The 21,397-nt window shown below is 51.8% G+C and overlaps 1 protein-coding gene across 1 annotated transcript; it reads right to left on the bottom strand.

Moving 5' to 3' along the window:
- On the bottom strand, positions 1-19,812 carry SLC41A1 (solute carrier family 41 member 1). The gene is made up of 10 exons (XM_082833751.1): positions 18,945-19,812; positions 10,884-10,991; positions 9,686-9,757; positions 8,897-9,041; positions 8,612-8,758; positions 7,857-8,004; positions 6,931-7,010; positions 6,299-6,433; positions 5,842-5,990; positions 1-2,559 (listed from the first exon to the last, which is right to left on the bottom strand). Exons 1-10 carry the CDS (start codon positions 19,317-19,319, stop codon positions 2,374-2,376), a joined length of 1,545 nt encoding a protein of 514 aa, XP_082689877.1. The 5' UTR covers positions 19,320-19,812; the 3' UTR covers positions 1-2,373.
- Positions 19,813-21,397: the final 1,585 nt, after the last annotated feature.

The raw sequence follows: 21,397 nt of genomic DNA on the forward strand, positions 1-21,397 counted from the left end.
TATTTTACCAAATATAATTTATCAGTTACGTTGACATTTGTCAATTCAGTTATAGTCACTATAAATAATTGTCGTAGGACACAGTTCTGTAACTTTTTAAGGATAGAAGCGTAAACCAATGTTGCTCCTCACAGCTGGGCCACAAGTCCATGCAGTTTGTGCAATCGGGGGAAAAGAAATGGATCTTCCATGAAAGTCATGAAGTCCATTTTCTTTCCCTCTCACCCCGCAGTCCTCCCTCTGCTCACACACTCAGGGGTTGGGGCACGCCTACCTTCTTGCTTTTGTGGCAAAGGACACTCTGGAATCCCCCAGGGCAGCCTGGCTGAACTCCAGAGATGAAGAAGCGGTGAGTGACTGGGGCAGGGGTGACTGCACACCACAGGGGCACAGCCTCAGGGGCGGAAGAGTTGGTTTTGGTGCCTGTATAAGAGTCTGTGTGCAAATGGGTTTGGAGGTGGAATACAAGACGAAAGAAGGCCTGAGGAAGAGCAGAAACAAGGCCAGGCTGGTGTTAATAAACTCTGCTGGACACAACCCCAGCTAGATAACCTCTATGATTCCAATTCTAAAGTTCTAGGCTCTGGAAGGTGGCCTGGGTGGAAATGGAGGGAGAGGAAAGTCTCTGGAAGTAAAGGGCAAGTTCCTGGGATGAGGCATGGTAGTGGTAAAAGTCAGGGTCACTGCCTAGTCTTCCCCTGGAGAGGGGCCCTTTAGGCTACAAAGCGGAGTGCTTAAGGGAAAGCTGTGGATAGACAGGCTAGAAAAAAACCTGCATCCAAATGCCCAGATTTGTACATGTGAGTGTGGACAACAGAATCCTGATCTGCTCACGGTAACGTGTGGGGAAGGTGCAGAGACTCCAGTGTTCTCCCAGTCTTGTGCTGGGCAGAGAAAAGTGGAAGCAGTTGGTTGATATACAGCCTTCTAGTTCTGAATCCTCTTTTGCGTGGCTGGTGAGGAGATGGGGGGAAGGGAGGGTGAGGAAGGGGAGTTTAGGGAAATCAGCAGTGGCTGAGCAATGGGGCTAGGGGCTCTAGCCGTGGTCAGTGTTGTGCGCAAGTGGGATCCAGGAGTGGAATCTAGAGGCGGAAGCTGGCTCGGTGACAAAGATGGAAATACAGCGAGGAAACTCTCTGCCAGATTGAAAAGGGCACATGGCCTTTACATCTAGGAACGAGGCGAGGTTAGAACTGTGTTTCCCTTACTGCTGGCTAGTCAGTGCCTGTGCAAACAGGACCTGACACATAGTAGGCACTCAACAGATAGCGCTCAACAAATGTTTCAGACCGTGCCTGCAGAAGAGCTGCTCTTGGGGAGGCTGTGTAGTTGCTGAATGAATGAATGAGTGAATGAATGATGAATGTGGGCAGAAGCCAAGAGAGAGGAAAACTGACCTCCATGGCATGAAAGAATGAGCGATTTCAGGAAGTGACAGGGTCTAAGGTGACCACGTGATTACGTCTTCAGGAGAACAGCAGCAGTGAAACACCCCTGGCTGCCCTCAACCTCCCAACCATTTTTCACATACCCATTCTCCGTCCCTAATCTTGGAACCCAACCCGGCAAGCTCTGGGAAAGGTCGTGCTTAGAAGCAATTAGAGATAAAGGTTGAACAGAGATAATCAGTTCTCTGGGCCCAGGGAGGATGTAGATCTTGGCAAACTATGGGTAGACGTGGGTCAACAGGGAGACCAGGCCACTGCTCGTATCTTCCTGGATGAGACAATCAATTGGAAAAAAGATCAAAGGGAGGGGCTGGTGGTATTTATCAGGCAATTGGGTAAGGAGCATGTACACAATTTAAGGAGTTCACCTCATTCTGTTTGAGAGCAGGGTAGAGAATAGGGCTAGGATTATTTGGGGCCAGGAGCAGCTGTCTCCTGCTAGTGCTTTGAAGTTGGTCCATTTCTAGAAAAAGTATGTGTGTGTGGGAGGGGAAGGGAGAGTGACATTTATCCCTCTGTTCAACCGAAAAGAAAAAAAGAAAACAAAGACAAACCCCCAAAACCAGAGCCCACTCACAGAGGCTGAGTTTGCTAAAGCTAAACCAAATGTCCCCAGATCCCAGATGGAAACCCCTGCCCCAATCCACTTCACCTGGAGGCACCCACCATGAAATTGCACTTGGTGATTGTCTCAAAAATCTACTTGTACTATTCATCTCAGTCCATCTGTCCTGCCTGAATTCTTGCTCTACAAACTTGGCTCAATGTATAAAAATTCCCATTGAAAATAATGAGAATTCGGTATCAAAGTGAAGTCCTAGAAAGAGGTGGGAGTGTCAAGTGGGGTGGGGTGGGGGAAGAGAAACCAAAAAAAAATTTCACACAGAAAGTGCAGAGAGGTGGAGAGAAGGCCGAGTGACCAGGCTTAGTCCCCGACATCCGTGTCTCGGTCCCCAATGAGCCAGAGGACATGGAAGCTGAGTGCTAGGAGCCCAGTGCCAAGCAGGTCCCCCAGGGCTGTCAAGTACGGGATGGAGAAGTTGTCCGGGTCCAGGCCCCGGCCCCACATCCAGTGCACCATCCAGTCTGCGATGTACAGGAGAATCAGCACCTGGAGAAACAGAAGGGCCCAGCCTGCAGCCATCCCCTCTCTCCAGGGGGAGACAGAGGCCATGCCATCAACCCATTCATTGCATCACAAGGCTTGACTATCCACAGTCCTTAAGCTGGGACAGCTCGTCTCTCTGCCCCAGCAACCCCTCTATGTTCCTTCACCCCACAGTGACCACCTTGAACAGATGACAGGAGTAATTCGAGTTCTTTGGGAAGGAAGATGCCCCTACCCCGTGGAGTTTCCCACATCAGCATTACATTCTGCTCCCAAATTTACTAAACAAGAGGCTTCCTAATTGACATCCCACTGGTTGCAGGAATTCAGCCCTCTTGCCTCTAATTCTGGGTCATCCTATCCTCAGGTCACTCCAATTCTTGCCACGTTGGCCTCTTTGGGAGCCCAGCAGGGGGCTGGGGGTTGGAGTTTGCCTTTCATACAGGGATTTGTCCTCAGAGCAGAGTGGAATAAGGACGGCGTTTGAGGCTGCTGCCGGCACAGCTGTCTGTGTAACAGTTGATTATCCCAAGCTGCCTTCCTCCTGACCCTTCCCATTCTGCTGTTGTGGGCTCAGAGAATGCAAGTGTATTTTACCATTAGTCCTAGCAAAACAGAATTAAGAATGAGTCGGCTAAATACAAAGCAGACAGTGCACACCAATTCAAAAGACGTTTTGGACTATCTGCTGCTTTGATTTATCTGTGCCCTTGCTTTTCTTCCATTACTACAGAAAATTAAGAATGATCTAGATTAGAACCTTGCTAGTGGGCCCAGGACCAGTAGCATCAACAACAGCTGGGAGCTTCTGAAAAATGCAGAATCTCAGGCCTCACGCTGGATCTCCTAAATCGGAATCTGCATTTTAACAAGATTCACACGCACTTTTAAGTTGGTGATGAACTCGGTCTAAAATATTCTGGTGGAGTGGGCTGGCCTGCGTCTTTGATATAGTCTGCATGATTCCTGACATTTGGGGATCCCCAAATGACTGCATCTGCGTGAGAATGAAACGGTTTCTAACGGTAAAGCTCCGACACAGTCATTTGGGAGGTTTTACTCCTGACTGTACTTTGTAAATACTGTGGTATGCAAATTCTGCCCTGAGGGGCTCAGATGCCGGAACCAGGGCCACTGGGGGATCCAGAAGCCAGAAGTGATACCTATTTTTAGGCAAACCTGGTTGCTCTCCTGTCTTCTCTCCAAGGAAGCCAGAGGTTACAGTTCTAGCACCTTCACGTTCCACCTTGCCCCACACACGGCTGCTTTGGACTCCTGTGGCCCTGACCCCAGCCCTGGGTGAGGGCCAGCCCCCCATAACTTCACACCCTGGCCAGCAGCTGCAGAAGCATCCCAAATAAAGAGCGTGGCCAGAAGGACTTCGGGACGTGTCCCACGAAGGGAATGGCAGCAGCTGTCCCCACATTCCAGCCTCCCGAGCAGGCCCTGGGACACATGGCTGGGAGGGGGCAGTGAGGGGATCAGAAAGAACCTTTAGAGGGGATCAAGTGCCGTGCTCCGGCCCTGCACAGGCTAGAGAAGACAGTAGGGGTGAGAGTGTCCCCCAGCGTGTTCACAATGGGGAATGAAGCCGGGCCCATCCTTCCCGACGTGGCCAAGGGCTACCCTCCAGCCACAGACCCTCGGTACACACACCTTCCCTTTTCCCACCGAGTGTGCTTCACCCCAACTCACAATGCAACGTGGCAACTTGGGTAACTGCCGCGGGGAAACTGCATGTGGTTGGCCCAGCCCTTGCTAAGATGTCCTAACACACAACATTTCTAAAGTTGGGGATGAGGGGTTGGAGTTATGGATAAGGGCTTACCAATAGGGGACTGATTAAATGAAACTGTGGCACGTCTACACAACAGGAGAAAATGCAGCCATAAAAATCAGGGTGTTCTGCTCTTCACATATGGGTGTGGAATGATCTCTAAGATAAATTAAGTGAAAAAACCAGGGTGTGGACAGCATGTATAGTGTGCTACATGTGTGTTTAAAAAAAAAGGAGGAAAATAAGAAAAATATGTATGTTTGCTTGCATAAATATAGAATAAACTTGAAGGATACATAAGAAACAGATATAGATAAACAACAAGGTCCTACTGTATAGCATAGGGAACTATATTCAGTATCTTGTAATAAACCATAATGGAAAAGAATATATATATATTCATATATATATATATATATATATATATATATATATATATATATATATATATAAAAAACTGAGTCAATTTGCTGTACACCAGAAACTAACACAACACTGTAAATCGACTATACTTCAAAAAAAAAAAAAAAGAAACAGATAACACCAATGGCCTGTGAGGAACAGAACTGGATGGCTGGAAAAAGCAGAGAAAAGACTTTTCACTGAGGTTTCGCTATGAACCTTACACATTTTTTGAACTATATGACTACTATTACCTATTCAAAAAGCAAATCTGTAGAAATTGAAAATGTGATACTAAGGGTGAGTTTGGCTATAAAGGGGCTGCATAAGGGAGGCTTGTGGTGATGGAACTGTTCTGTATCTCGACTGTGGTGGTGGTTGCATGAATGTACACGTGATAGAATTGCATAGAACCACACACACACACACACGAGTGCATACTAAAACTGGTGCAATCTGAATAGCTTTGTGCATTGTACCAACACTGATTTCCTGGTTTTGATGTTGTGCTATAATTATGCAAGATGTTACCACTGCAGGGAACTGGGTGATCGGTACATGGGGTCTCTCTACATTTTGGGGGGCAACTTCTTGAGAATATATAAGTATTTCAGAACAAAAAGTTGAAAAAACGGTAATAAAAAGCCAGGGAGAAAGCATCCTAGTATTACAGAATGGCAAGGCTGGATGGGATCCAACAGATTATCTAGTGCAGTGGTTTTGACACGTTTTCAAGCTGTGAAACCCTTTATTCAAATGAAATCTCCCAAGGAACCCCAGCATGTGAACAGAACCACATGGAGCTGTGTGGCCAGGCTAGTTGGGGTGGCACCTGCCTGAAGTCCACCACCTCTGGTCCACTCCTCTCAATTTACAAATGTATCACTGAGCCTCAGAGAAGTAAAATGACTGAGCAAAAGTCACACAGCATGTTAGTGACCTTGCTGGAACTACAGCCGGTTCTCCTGAGCCCCTGTCCAGTGTTTACTGGCCACACAGTCACAGAGAAAGAGTTGGAAGACTCTTTCTGGGCCAAGCCTGGACCTCCCCTCCCATCCGTGCAGGGCAGCCCTGGCCCCCGCCCCCGTGCCCCTGCCAGTCCGTACCTGGAGCAGTGCAGCTGTCATGTAGAAGATGATGAAGATGAGTGTAAGAGTGGTGTGCCCGCCCTGCATACAGCTGATGGTGTAGAGGAACACCAGATGTCCTGGGACCACGAGGAGAAAGAGGACCCGGGCCGAGCGAGAATTCACATCTGGAACCAGCGGAGAGATGGTGTGAGGAGGAGAAGGGGAGGAGGAGAATGGGTTCCAAGAGGCCTTTCGAAGTCAGGAGGTACCACGCTACACTCCAGGGCAGCAGACAGCTGACTATCTCTATGTCTCCATCCCATGGTTCCCAACCCCCAGGGTGACCCAGGAAAGGACAGCCTTCCTGCCTGGGCTCTGCCCTCCAGAACAGCTGGTACATACAGCCCAACAGAGAAGGAGAACCTACATATGCAGGCCCCAGCTGTTTCTGAAGTGATGGAGTGAACCTAGGAGGTGGGGACTCTGGCATTACCGGGACTGAAGAAGGTGGTACAAGGGCTGGGGCAGCGGCGAGGGGCTTGCCCAGAGTTCTCCCCTGGCATTCCGTTCATGTGGAGGAAGGTGGAGATGCGGCTGGCCTGCACAGCCACCAGATTGCCCCCAACACCTGTGGAGACACATAAGACCTGAGATGTGGGAGGGGGGAGTGGGGAGGGCATGACCCATTCACCAGACCCCAGGAAAAGAGTGAGACACTAAGAAGGAAGACAAAGACACCCTTCCTTCCAGGGAGTCTTCCCGGCTCCTCCCATCCCCCATGCTATGGAGAGGTGGCAGTCCCACGTACTCCTAACACGGCTGAGAGTGCAGGAAGGGACACAGGTGGATCTGCCTTCTCCATCAATGCAGAGTGTACACCTGCGGTCAGACACAGCCGAGGGGACAAGGCCCTGCCTGGCTCAGCCCCTCTCCAAAACTCTGCGTGGACCCAGGCATCCAGTGCTCATGCGCTGGTTCCAGTAACCAGTTTCAAGTAGCAGTTCAAGTCGTGAACTATCTGAGCTGGACTCTCTTGCCTGCTAGAACCCTGACTGATACAAAGCCCCCTAAATCCTCTGATCCCGCCCTCTTCTTTCCCCTAGGTAGCTAATGCCAAGACCTCACCATTAATCACAGGTGTGAAGACAGCCATCCCTGCAAAGTTGGGGTCTGAGACAGTCTTGTCCAAGATGAGGCCTCCCACACTACACAGACACAAAGACAAGACACAAAGACCACTGAAGGCTTCTGTTCCAGACCTCGGGATGAGAGGTACAGGTCCATCTGGACGTGGGCAGCAAGGTGGCTCCCAGGAGTCCCTTGTCCTTCCAGTCCTCGCCTCCCCTTGCCAGACCAGCTGATGCTCCTGACATACACACTGGCGCAGCACCCGGAGCAAACTGGGGCAGGCAGCTGTCTCCTTTACCCACCTCCCAAGTTGGCTAGAGGAGCCGCCTACTGTTCTGCCTGCTCAGTATGATTTCCCCTTCTGGTAACAGTGCTGGGCTTTTCCTCAGGGAACCACCTCTCTCAAACTCAGTCACTGTGGTTCGAGTGACACTGCTCCAATGATGGTGAGGCCCCAGGCCCATCCAATCAGAGCAGCACATCCCTAAGGCCACAGTAATTGGTTCAGGAATAGTCACATGACTGGATGACAGCCAATGACATTTTATAATGGGACTCTGCAGAATTGTTGAGAGAAAGAATCCCTGCTGGCATCAGTAAGCGTAAGGAAGTGCAAATCTGAAGCTGCAGGCCAACACAGAGAAAAGCAGAGCTGAGACATGGAGAACACTGGGGCCCTAATGATATCATTTATGTCCCTGAATCCAGCTGTGCCTCTTTAGTTCTCTAAGCCAGTGTGTTCTGCTTTCTAATGAAACCCATTTCAGATGGCTTCTGTCACTTGCACCGGAAGGACATGTGACTGATCCAGTGTTGAAGGCATTTCTAGGGTCTGTGCCACACTTCCTCTTTCCAGGGCTTAAAAGTGAGTCTGTGGAAGGGAGGGGGGAGGGGGAGGGTGGGCATCAAGAGCCCGAGCCTACCTGCTGATGGCCATGGCAATGATGACAGGCTCCCAGCCTGAGTACAACACCTCCCTTGTGGCTGGGCTCCGTCGAGCCAGCACCACCCAGACAGGCAGCAGGGCCACGAAGAAGGCACACACCAGGGGGTAGATATATTGCCAGACATCTGAGAGAGGCAGAGATGGGAGGGAGGTGAGCACTGCGGCTCCCTGCTCCCAGCCTCCCCCTGGCTCAGCCTGCAAATGCCCCAACTGATCAACAGTAACACCACACTCAATGCCAGTAAATGTATTACCTCATTTGATGCTCACTGTACACCCGGGAGGTAGATGGGGCCAGCCTTTCCCATTTGTAGATAAGGAAACCAAGGTGAAACCTCCTCAGACATTGAACTTATTAGGGGCACAGACCAGATCCTAGGTTTCTTGCTTAGATTCCCCAGAAATCCCTATCTCCCCTCTTCTTCTTCATTTTGCAAGCAGATTCCAGCCTCTAGTTCCTTTCCTTTCCCCCTTACCCCTCCAAGATAAGTGAGAATATACAGCACCAAGCATATTTCTCAAATACTTTCACCCCTGCTCCTGCTGCCTGCATGAATTTGAGATAAGTACTTAGCCTCACCTCTCTAAGGCAGGGAGTTATTACAAACTGTGCTCCAACCAAACAGTTAAGAACATAGAAGAAATCCTTACACACGTGCAAGCCCACTACCATCTCTCCCAATCCCACCCAGGAGTCCACCCTGGTCACACCCTTGATTGCCTCAGCCTCACCCTGCTCCAGGTAGAGTCCCCAGCTGATGCCTGAGAGCAGTGCCAAGGTGATGAGGTCTCCCAGGCTGGCAGCAATGGGCGTGGCCACATTGTCTGGGTTGATTCCAATCTTGCGAGAGCCAATGATGACTCCAATCATGATCATGCCTGGGGAGGAAGGAGAGGGGCCAGGCAGGGTAAGAAGAGATAATGGGGTACCAACCAACAAAAAGAGAGACTGGACGTTTAGTTGACACCCCTGGGGCAGCCCTTCCTACGCCCCTGCCCCTCCCTTCCCTTCCTTACCCAGTACCAGGGAGGCAATGAAGGCCGTGGCCACGCTGCTGGCACAGAGCAGGAAGGCATGTGGGATACTGAAGTGGCCGTCAGGGATCCAGCCAAAGACGACGGCTGCGATGGACGCCAGGAAGCCCACCACCGTGGCCTGCACCTGAGGAGGGGAGTGGTAACTCGGAGAGCAGAGCGTGTCTTAGCTGAGGTCACTGAGCACTTAGCCAGACCTCTTCCTGTCCTCAGCAGCCCCAGGAGGCAGGCGGGGCTGGCCTGTCCAGTCCTCCCAGGCTGGAATGATGTCTTTATTTATTTAGTTTCACACCAGACACCAGTACTGGGTAGTGCACCCTGCAGGAACCCAGGACATGTTACTGGCTGAATGAGTGTTCCTCTGGGGATTGGGGGAGGTTCAATAGAGCCTGAGACTTCAGTCCAGACACAAGGCCTGGGACTCAACGGGGAAGACTCCCAGTTCGGAACCTGTGTGGCCTCATGGGGAGATGGGACAACAGCAGTCAAGGACCGTCAGCACTCCCGGGTCTCCTCCTGAGTCTGATCTGTGGGGACACAAGCCCTCTGCACCACTGGAAGCCAAGAACTGACAGTGGAGATACTGGGGTCTCCCCCATCTTGGCTGTTTTCCTGGGAAACCTGGTTACCTCCTGGAGTCCCTTTGGGAGAAGCCAGCTCAGCAGGATGCTGGAGCTTTACTCAGGAGCCGGCAGGGGCTGACTTAAGCCTTTCAAACTCCTGACCAGGGAGGAAGCTTAGCCCCGCCGTCTCTGGTCCCTGCTCTCTTACCTGGATGAGGGCCATATTCCCAGTGATCAACCGCCAGAGGTCCTTGGGTGTGTCCATGTGCCCGATGTTGGCCTGCGAGAGGGAGGACGAGGGTCTGGAGCTCCAGGCTGGAAAAGGCCTGCAGCTCCATCCATTAGGACCTTGCCTGGATCAGCAGGCAGTGCATGTGACCTAAGACTCTGGGACCAGGACGTGACCCCCAGGGAAAGTGAAGCAGGGTCGAGGGGCTGGGGTGAGAGGGAAGGAGCAAAAGAGCCTTGAGCTCCGGCCTCTGGCTGGGGTTGGGAAGGGGGCTCCCAAGGCAGCCTCCTCTTCTCCCCTCCTCTCAGGACAGCCACTGAGCAGAGGCCGATTCCATGCTCTGCCCTGCTCACCTGGGCAGCTCATTCCCACATGGGTTAAAATGACCTGATCCTTCCCTGGCTCTGAAGCCAGCTTGCCATCTTAGGGGAGAAAGGTCAGCTGCTGGTGCAGGACGGAGGCCACGAGAGTGTTTGGGAAGGAGTGAGGCGGCATGGGAATCGGCCAGGAGGGCAAGTTGGGGAGGGCTAGGCTGGCTGCCACTTCTCTCTGCTGCCTTCTCCAGGCTCATGGCCGTGCAGGGACACCCCTGTCACTTGGCTCCCCTGGCCCCCTGAGTTGTACTGCTTCCTGCCTCCCACCCCATGGGGCCTGTATCTGGTTCAGTCTCCAAACCATGACGGCCGATCTAAGAGTTTGGGGAGGTGGGAGTGATGAGAAGCCCCTCTTCATCTATTCCCTTACAGAAGAGCAGCCTGCCATGGGGGAAAGGGAAGGGGATTGGAGGGGGGCTGGGAAGGCCTGGCTCTGCTCCTGCCCAGCTGCAGAGTAGGGCTGGAGATCAGAGGAGGCCCCCATCTGTGCAGGTGGAGGGACCAGCATGATGCTCGCCTGTCAAAGCTGCACAAACAGTCACGAGGCGGGTTGCGAAGCAGGGGGTGGGGCAAGAGGCCAAGGATGGCTGGGACATCCAGAAACCGAGCCTGGGAACCACTCTGGGCAGGGAGCTCCTGCCCAGGAGCAGGACAACCGGCCTGGGGTCTCCCTACTCCTTTCCACCCCAGACCCACACTGCAGACCTGGACAGTTGAGAAAGGCCTGTGGTGATCTCCTAGTCAGGCTCTGTGCTGCCCCCGAGTCCTCTGTGTGCCCCATTCCTCCCAGCCAGGACACTCACTGCGGTGGAAAGCCTTGATGCCAGGGTCATTTCCAGGTTCCCCTTAAGCCCCAGCAGTGCAGGCACCAGGATGAAGACCTCTGTCACTTTCTGGAAGACTTCCCAGTGCTGCAAGGTGAAAACAGAACCCAGGCATTTCAGGGCCCCAAAGGGCTGGCATCGAGGTTGAACGTGAAACTGAGTCCTCCTAAAAGTGAGTTCCTGTTCCAAGGTTATGATTAATGTCTTTATCCAAAACTTTAATCCCTTTCTTGTCCCTTCTGACCTCAATCCTGTGCTAACTGAACACCAATCAGCCAGAGTCAGATGACTAAGATTGCTGAGGTCAATCATAACATCATTAACGTACAGACGCAGGCTGTTTCTCTAGGTCAAAATGAGCTAACAGACCCTTGGGTCATGGACCACCAGACCATAGACTCTTAAACTCTGAGTCCCAAAAGTACAATTAAGAAATGTCACAAGATGATGATTAACCCCAGCTTCTTTGTTCTTCCCCTTTAAATCCCCCTCACTCAGAGACCAAGTGGGAGTGGATCTGAGGCTTGTCTCCCACTCCCTTGCTTGGTGCCCTGCAGTCAGCCCTTACTTTGCTGTGAACCTGCTGTCAGAGTTTGGCTTTCTGTGCTGTGGGCACACGAGCCCTTGTTCGGTTACAACTGGATAGTCTGGGAGCAGGGGCTTGAGGAGAAAATGGGATCAGCAGGGAGTGAGCATGTCAGACGCCTTTCCTCCAGGAACCCTGGAAGCAAACCAAGTCCGTGGTACTCCAAACAACAAAGCCCCCCCTCCTGCCACCCAGAGTAGGGGAGACGTGGAGGGTCCCTTCCAGTCAGGAGGCCCTAGCCCGTCTCTGCCTCTTCTGCCTGCTTTGTGGAGCTGGGGGAGAAGACGGCAGGGACCCACACAGCTGAGTCACCCCGGGCTGGCTTACACCCCAGAACTCCTTTGCGATCTCCCTTCCAATTGTCTTCAGTCTGGTTTCTCTGTGGCCTCAGCCTTGAGCGGTGTTGTCTCAGCTGTTGAGAACTGGGCTCCATGGGGCTGGGGTTGAGGAGATTAGAGAGTTTGTTTGGTTTCTATCTATCTCCAAGGGCTTTGTGCCTCAGCCACGGCAGCTCTCCTTTAGAACAGGCTCTGAATTAAGACTGTGGCCCCCAAACCTCAGAGTGTTGGTCTGCAAGAGGTTTTTCATTCCTCCTCTGCATTCTCTCACCCTACAGACCTGCCCCAATCTCTCAGTTAGGAAAGGTAAGTGTACCCCTGCAAGGAAGAGCACTGGACTGGGAGTCAGGAGACAGGGATTCCAGCCCTGAGACCATCAGGCCTGGCTCTCCTACCTATTTCTTCAGCTAACATCTTTTAAGTCTGTACCATGTGCCAGCCTAAGGCTCTATGTGCATTTCCTCATTATATCCTATCTACAACCCAGTGAGGTAGGAGCTAGTATTATCCCACATTGTAAATGAGGAAACTGAGGTTCAGAGAGCACTGCACTCCTTAGTGCTAAGTAGGAAAAATGTAGGAGCCAGGATTGGTTATTTGAAAGCTACTTTAGTTGCAGTTGAAACTGAAGACTTGCAAAAAAGGCTGGGACTGTGTTGCCCCCGAGGGCAATGTGGATTCCTTTCCCTGTGCCTTTATCCGTTTCTAGAATGGAAAGCCTTCAGGTTTGGAGAGGGGAGGGGTCAGGAAGCCAGACAGAGGTATGCAGGCTGATCAGAGCATCAAGGTCAGGAGGCAAAGTGCTCTCATGAGCAAAGGCACTGGACTGAGAGTCGTGGGTCTCCCACAAGAGACCACAAGGATAGGCCTCATGCTGTGTCCCCAACATCCTCCCACAGAGACCAGCCAGGGGTACCTTAGACAAATTATAAGGGCCTTGAGCTCTTGACTATAAAAGGTACACTTCAGGGACCAGATCAGATGGTCCCTAAAGGCAATTCCAGCACTGACAACTCTATAGTTAATGATGAGCAAGGCTGCAAATCAAACCCACAATGAGATATCACCTCATACTCATTAGGATGGCAACTATTAAAAAACAAAACAAAATAGAAAATAACAAGTGCTGGTGAGGATGTGGAGAAACTGGAGCATTTGTGCACTGTCGATGGAATGTAAAATTGTACAACCACTATGGAAAACAATATGGCGGTTCCTTAAAATATTAAGGAGAGAACTACTATATGATCCAGCGATCTCACGTCTGGTATATACCCAAAATAACTTAAAGCAGGATCTCGAAGAGATTTTTTTTTTTTTCGGTACGCGGGCCTCTCACTGTTGTGGCCTTTCCCGTCGCGGAGCACAGGCTCCGGACGCGCAGGCTCAGCGGTCATGGCTCACGGGCCCAGCCGCTCTGCGGCATGTGGGATCTTCCCGGACTGGGGCACGAACCCGTGTCCCCTGCATCAGCAGACAGACTCTCAACCACTGCGCCACCAGGGAAGCCCTCGAAGAGATATTTGCACATCCATGTTCATAGCAATATTATTCACAATAGCCAAGAGGTAGAAGCAACCCAAGTGTCCACTGACAGATGAATGAATAAACAAAACATGGTCTATACATACAAGGGAATATTATTCAGCCCTAAAAGGAAGGAAATCCTGTTACATGCAACAACATGGATGAACCTTAAGGACATTATATTGGGCTTCCCTGGTGGCGCAGTGGTTGAGAGTCTGTCTGCTGATGCAGGGGACACGGGTTCGTGCCCCAGTCCGGGAAGATCCCACATGCCGCAGAGCGGCTGGGCCCGTGAGCCATGACCGCTGAGCCTGCGCGTCCGGAGCCTGTGCTCCGCGACGGGAGAGGCCACAACAGTGAGAGGCCAGCATACCGTAAAAAAAAAAAAAAAAAAAAAAACGGACATTATATTAAGTGAAATAAGCCAATCACAAAAAGACAAATATTATATGATTCCACTTATATAAGGCATCTAAAGTATTCAAATTCCTAGAAATAGAAGTAGTATGGTGGTTACCAGGGGCTAGGAGGAGGGGGAAAAGGGAAGTTCATGTTTGTTTAATGGGTGTAGAGTTTCAGTTTTGCAAGATAAAAAAGTTCTGGAGATCTGTTTTACAACAATGTGAACATACTTCACAGCACTGAACTATACATTAAAAATGGTTAAGATGATAAATTTTATGTGTTTGTTACCACAGTTAAAAAAAAAGAGGAGCATGGAAATCAGAGGGGGTTAAGGCCAGGATTAGAGTCCAGGGGAGGCTGGACACTGGGGAGTCCTATAAAGGCAAGGACCTCTCTTTTCCTGTCAGAGTTCTTTTTGTGGGTGTGTGTGGGGTGTTGATGGCAGGGGGAGTCCCTACCAGGACCCAGGGGAAGGGCTCATCTCACTAGGGCTGGAGCGTATCTGTACCTAAGCTCCTGGCCTAGCTCCTCACTGGTGGAAGGCGCAGGACTTTTTTAGGGAAGGCTCTTTCTGAAAACTAAGGATGGGAAAGAAACCGCCTGTCCCCCAGCCACAGTTGCTGAGCTTTCAGGCACCCACAGGAAGAGCCAGGAGGGATGCAAATCCCTTTTCATCCCTGGGCCCCCAAAGAGAAGGCAGCCCCAGTGAGCTCCGTCTACGCTGGAGGAACTCGGGACTGTTGTTCTTGGACAAGGCCAGCACATAGCTCTGGAGCACCAGCTCCCAGCAGGCAAGGCCGTGCTCAGCTCTACCTCCTCCTCCCTCACCTCAACTGGACACGCAGCTCCAGAGACGAAGAATTCTCTCTGCTCCCCTCCCTGCCCTCATAAGGGTGGCTGACCTATAAGGGTGGTTTGGAAGCTCCGCTCAAGAGCCCAGCCTTGTATCCCCTCCTCACTGCATAACACCTACCCCTCCCAGCTTCCAAGCCGCAGGCTCTGTGAAAAGCTTTGATCTCCAGGTAGGCGAATGTAAAATATGTGTACTTATTGGCAGAGTGAAGGAGCACGGAAAGAAATACTCCAAGTGTATGCCAGCAATATTTTCTGAATTGTTTGTAAGGTATATTGTCTTTACGATTAAGAAAAAAAATGTATGAAGCTCAGCTAAGCCCCTCCAGTTGCCACTATAAATACTCCCAAATCCCTGCGTCTCCCAGCTCACAGGCACCCTCTCCTTCAACTACACAAGGACCTAGAAGGGATAGGGTTTTAGCAGCGATAAGATTCGGGACAGACAGGAAAGGAGAACCAGCGGCTGCAATGACAGCCCTATGCAGAAGTCTTCCCGGCCAGCCAGGATACAGCCCGGAACCTCACACCCCCTGTGCCCCTACCCAGCAACGCCCTGAGCTGGCACTCGGGTCAAAGTAGCCAATGCCTACACACATACTTTCTTCACCCACCAAAGCCTCTCAAAGACACAGCTCAGGCAGGGGAGCCTCTGACATGTATGTACACACACACACACACACACACACACACACACACACACACACACACACACACACACACGGCTCTGAGAGAGCCCGGGAAGCAGGCTGCCCTGAGGTGAGGAGTGGGTAGAATGGGCAGGGGCCCGACAGTGTCTCTCCTTCCTCCTTTGGCCTAATTCAGGCCCATCCTGTTCATCCAGGCTGGAAGTGCCTGCCCCTGAGGTCAAACCAGTCAGCCAAGCCTTCACCCACACCTTCCTGCTCTGCTGGGGATGGAAAAGGGCACGTTCCAGGAAGCACTTGGCGGGAAGCGGGGACAGAACACATCGACACTGCTTCTCAGAAATGCAGCTCTTCTTCCCTTTCCTTCTCTGTCCGTGGATACAGGGGAGTGAGGGCTCACTGGGCCCTGATATTTTGGGGCTCAGGGATGAGACAGTTCCCTTCACACTTAGAAATAATCCCAATTCAGAACAATCACCCTAAGTCTCACACCTCAGTGGCCCTGCTGCTACTTCATCCTGATACTTCCATCTTGCCTCTTCCATCCCTCACCTCTTCTGGCCTCAAAGACAGACCCCTGCCTGCCTCTGAGTGTTCTGCCCTGAGCCTTCCCCTCCAGGGAGACAGCAGCAGGGAAGAAAGTCACAGCCTGGAAAAGCTGGAGTCAAGGACATGAAGAAGACTAAGATCCCCGGCAGCTCTGAGAACCAGGCTGTGGAAGAACCTGGGAAGGTGGGCTGGAGTTACCTTTCAGGGTGAGGACTAAGTCAGCTCAGATTAGAGTAAACCCAACCTTCACCTGAGGCTTTCCCCCGCCACCTGCAGACATCCTCTAGGTGTCCAAGGAGAAGGGCCTCAGGGCAGCACCTGGGTACAGAGGGCTGTACAAAGTGTGATCAAAGGGGTGGACATGTGGAACCTGAGTGTCCTAGCCAGGAATGCCAGCAACCACGGGGGCAGGCCAGCCATGAGAGGAACGCTTCTTTCCCACCCCACTTCCCTAAGCCCATGCTTGCCATCCACTTTCATCTTTGTAGACTCTTCTGTATACACAGCAGGAAAGAAAAGCGAGAGGAGGAGGTATTTCGGGGAGGGGGTGTCTCCTTTCCTTGGGATCCTCAGCAAGTGAGGAGTGAGTCAGGATAAGGAGCTGGGAGTCTCACCTGTTTTAACACAGCTGGGGATTCCAGTGAAGGTTGGCACACCACCTCCTGCCACCCCCATCCCTCAAAAGGCTGACAGAAGAGGGGAGTGAGATGCTCTGCAGCCGCCTAGGACCAAACCAGGAGGTGGGGCAGGGCATCTGCAGCATGGAGGCTCCCAGATCCCAACCCCCTTCAATTCCAACACTGGGCCCAGTCCTGCTTTCCTTCCCAAATGCTATGGGAACTTTCAGCCACGGTGGGGAAGTTGCAGCAGACTGCAGTCCACTTAAACCTTTCCTACTTTTGGCCAGTACGCCAGCCCCTTATCTCACTGCAGAGGCTGGTTCTACAGGCTGAGTGGAGAGGAGAGCAGATAAGAGGAGAGAGAAATGGGCCTGGGGAAGAGACTGGGGCTTCTGCAGCAGTGGGGAAAAAAGGGGGGTGCCCTGGACCAAGGAGACATCTGTACCAACACGGTCTTCTGCTCAGCTGCTCTGAGACACTGGGGACACTCTACAGCCAGCTCCTCCTGATGGCCCCAGCCTCTTAGGGCCCCAGATTCTGTCCCACTGAAGGTCATCTTAGCTTGTGAAGGGGGAATGCGTGTGAATCCTTAGAAATTGTCCTGCTTTTCCTGAATCCGAGATTGTCAGACACCACTTTTGCCCCCTTAGATATGGAATAAGAATCTCCCTGTGGTCCCTGATCTTTCTGCTCCCACCCCTGCCATGACATAACTGCAGCCATCTGCAGGGCCTGCTCCAGACCAGCTGTGGCAGGAGGCTGGGGGCACGGGGACAAGAACAAACCAGCCATTGTCATCCATACCAGCTGGACCTTAGCTTTGGGGTGGGCCTAGGTGCCACACTGAGGGCAAATGTTGGTCCTCTGTGGGCACACTGGTCAGGCTCCAAAGATTCCCTACCTGGGTTTCTCAGTGTCTCAGGACCATGGGTGAGGGGTGGAGGTGGGCAAGGTGTCAGAAGTCTTTTCAGTGTGTGAGATGGGGGGAGGGAGGGGCCCTCTAAGAACTTTTGTTCTTTGCTCATTTTAGAATGTAACTCCAGCTGTTCCCGATTTCAGTCTACGCTGTTCTTCAGGGAAAGACAAAGAGAGCAGACCCCTCCCAGAGTCTTTAACCAACTGGCGAACCACAGCCACGGTGAAGGCCATAGAGGTTAATGGCATAGGTTCTGAGTCAGATGACCAGGGACAAGTTACCTAATCCCTCTGAGCCACAGGTTCCCTATCTACACAATGGAGATGGTTACGGTTCCTACCTCATGGGCCCACAGAAGAGGCCAACAGATGCTCCCCACTACCGTTCTTACTATCCACAAAAGGAAACAACCCCTTCCCAGGTCACCACCAGATCCTGGTTCTATACCCTTTGGAGGCACCAAACCAGAACTGGAAAACTCTTAGAATGAAAACCAAGGCCACAGGAAAGGGATGGAAGAGGTGGAGAACTGCTACCCTGGTCTCATTTCTCCTCCTCCCATTACCTCCACTCGCTGCCCTAGAAGGAGCAGCTACCAGGGGGAGGAATCCAAAGCCTGCCTTCCTAGCTTCTGGCATGAGGAACAATCCCCCAGATAACAGGTTAGGGGAGAGAGCAGGAATGACATAAATGTCATCCTCATTAGCAACCAAAGCTGCAGTGTTCTCCTAAGGACTCAAGCCAAAGTGGTCCAGGTAGACACCATTGAAAGAACCACCTAGAACCAACCACCCTGTTTCCTGGGACAAGGGCCTGGTGAGACTTGCCAGCAGGACTCTCTGTACTACCACATGCATCGTTGGTAGGGTTGGATGGGAAAAGGGGAGGGGATGCTGAACTCCATGTCCTCCTGAGAGATTCCATGAGAGATTATATTTTGTCCCCATATATGTCACACAATTAGCACTTCTATGTCTCATCACACCAACACCGCCCCCCACCCCCGCAAATCATGTATCAGACAGCATGTGCCCACCCCCAATCCCCAGCAAGATCCTGCCAAGGTTACAGGCAGACAAGCAACACAAAATGCCTTTAAGAACCTTCCCACTTAATTTGAGACCCTCTTGGCAGCTAGACAAATTCCTGCCCAGCAGGGGGATGAAGGGGAGACTTGAAACTGAGCTTTCTCCTGTGGGTATCCTTGAAACCCCAAAGTAAAGCGAAAAGAAAGTATAAAGAGGAGACCTATCTAAATGTCTCCTACTGAGCTGGGCTCAGCAGAAATGCCCAGGAGGGACGGCAGGTAACAACCCTATTCCATCTCTCCTCTTCCAAGCCTGAGCTCTGGAACCAATTCTGCTTCTGTTAAGCAATACTGCCCTGACCACCTCCCTGGGACTACTGAGCTTCCTCAAGGCTTCTGTAGAAAGTAACTAGACGAAGAAGAAGCCAAGGACATGATCCAAAGGGAAAAGTACTCCAGGAAACAGCAGCTGCTTCTGACAGGGAGGTGGAAGAAAAGCTCCAAGAGACAGTTTCCCGGGAGGAAAAGGTGGCTCCGGGCTCAGGGTCAAGAGCTGCCCTCCCCAGGTCCTACCTGTACGATGTCCAGCACCATGCCGGCAGCCACAGTCCCAAAGCCTGCCAGAAGGAAGGGAAACAGCACTTGCAGCCCGATGGAAAAGGAGGTCTCCTTGAGCGGGGAGGGTGGTGCGGGGCCACGGTCTGTGCTGACGTCGTCACTTTCATTGCTCTGGCTCCCGTTCTCCAGCAGGGCATCCTCCTCCCGAACCCCCTTGGCGTTGGCGCGAGACTCAATCGCCACCACCTCTACCCCAGCCCCATCAGGCCCCAGGAACTCTGAGGTCCCGGCCAAGGGCTCTCGCCCGGGGCCATCTGAAGGGCAGGGTGAGGCAGTAGGGCCAGTCCCGTTCAGCTGGTGGACGTCCTTCGGCTCCGGCTTAGAGGACATGACGGGAAGGGAGGAGGAGAAGGGGGAACTCTTCTCTCTTTGTTTGCTTTCTCTCCCTTTCTAACTCTGGAAAGAACTTAGTCTTGGGGTGAACCCAGGCTTGGTCGCCGCGGGACCTCTTCCCACGGCTCTCCGCTCCTATCAGGTGCTGCAAAAACTGATCCACCAACAGGCAGCCCCATCAAGCACTGAAGCCACGAGCTGGAGGGGAGCAAGAAACTCCTCACCAGACTCTGCAGCCGGCCACTAGGGGTGCAGAAGCCTGACCCAGCTGGCCAGCGCTGTGCTTGGGGGAAGCTTCTCTGGCCTCTTAACTTCTTTGGTTCTCAGTGCAGGCTTCTCAGAGCAAGGGCCATCCAGAGTAGAAGAGCCCAGCTAAGTCTGGGGTGCCCTCTGAGGTGGCCCTTCTTTCATTAAAGTAGCTTGAGTTCAGATCTTTCAGAAGGCAGCCTCGGCCGGGCGCTGTGGCTCCTTCCCCCGCCTCTGGTTGGGCTCCTTCAGCTTCCCACAGCTCCTCGGGCTCTGCTGGTCCCAGGGCACTGTCTGCTGTCTCTCTCCTTTTTTCCAGAGATGTCCTTCCTTCCTGGGAAGACCTTGCACCTTCCCAAATACCTGGTCCTTAAAGTCACAAGAATCTGTATGGAACACCTTATGTATGAAGAAAGAAGACAAGAAAAAGAGAATGTTATGATACAGCAAAGGACAGCTCCTACTGGGAGAATCCTCCCACAAGGCAGGTATAAAGAGTGCTATTTGCCTTCCTTTTTTTCATTAAATCACCCATTCCTGCCCTGTGACATCTAGATGCCCAGAGGGCACTATCCCTGCCATGTTCCCAACAGGCAACCCACTGCCTCACAGGGACCACCACCGTGGTCAACAGCAATGAGATGTGGCCAGCCTGGGATTAGGAAGATGCTGCGCAGGAGACCCTGGCATTGCCTTCTCAGCGACCGGGGATGGGAAGGGATGTCCTGGGGGAGATCCCTTCTTGAATGCCCATTAAGAACCCAAGATTATTAAGGTGTGGTCTCCCAGTGGGGTCAGTTACAAATTCAGTCACAAGCTCCCTGTAGCCACCCTGCTGTAGAAAGTGATTGTTTACAGCCACACAGGGCAAATAAGCAGGGAGAATTTGATCACTGAGTGAAGGTCTCCAGACCCCTAAAAGCCCCAGCCCCTGAGGAAAAAAAACCAACAACTGGGAGGACTTCCTGGGCAATGGGACAAGGCTGCCAGACCAAGGCCAAGAGCCAGAGGCCTACCCACTCCTGCCCTTGAGAGTCAACAGTGTTACAGAAAGCTCAGACACTGACTTGGATCTAGGCCTCTGTTCCTACTTCTCTCCCCCTGCTCTTGGCCTTGTGAGCTTGTCAGATAGGACAAGGGTGTTATCTCAGTTTGAAGGGAAAGACGGTAAAACTATTGGTTATTATGCACACATTTCAGTTCTCTAGGTTCACCCTGTTCCCCAGGGTTATTGAGAGTTGGATATAATGTAATTCTTAAAAAACAAAAACAAAAAACAAAAGCACCATCCAAATAAATAAGTAAATAAAACAAAGCAAAATAAAAAGCAAAGCAGCATAAGCCAAAATGCACTTGCTCCCATGCACTTGCATGTCTCTTTAGCTGTAATGGCCCCACTTTTCTTGCCTAAAGAAATCCCCAGGCCTTGATCCCACCCTATTCCAGCTCACCAGAATAGCTCTCACAAGTGAAAAATAAATTTAAAGAGAATTTCCCTAGGAAAGATGAATAGGTCCTTAAGTATTCCAAACACACACAATTAGTCAACTCCTGTTTGGGAAAGGGTGGATCAAACTCCAGTAACTGGCCCATGGGAACTGTTTTCTCTTTCTAGTCACTCACGTCACCAGGACTCCCTTTTCCAGTCTCCTGAAACACTGTCCTGTGGTTCTTTCAAAAACCCTCACTAGAGATCCAGGAGGAAACCTCTGAGCAAGAGAGTCCACTGCCCCTTGCCAGAAAAGTTTCTGAGTCCGCTAAAACTTGACCCTCCCTCCTCCTCCCGTCTTCCTGGCAGGTCACCTAACCTGAAAGGGGGGCTCGAAGGA

This window comes from Leucopleurus acutus (assembly GCF_964270905.1).
Source record: "Leucopleurus acutus genome assembly, chromosome: 2".
NCBI classification, from domain to species: Eukaryota; Metazoa; Chordata; class Mammalia; order Artiodactyla; family Delphinidae; genus Leucopleurus; species Leucopleurus acutus.

Coding starts and splice junctions, on each gene's coding strand:
- SLC41A1 (XM_082833751.1), bottom strand. CDS start 19,319: ATGTCCTCTAAGCCGGAGCCGAAGGACGTCCACCAGCTGAACGGGACT. Junction 8,759..8,896: donor CATTGCCTCCCTGGTACTGG/GTAAGGAAGGGA, acceptor CTTCCTCCCCAG/GCATGATCATGATTGGAGTC. Junction 5,991..6,298: donor TACCACCTTCTTCAGTCCCG/GTAATGCCAGAG, acceptor CGCTGGTTCCAG/ATGTGAATTCTCGCTCGGCC.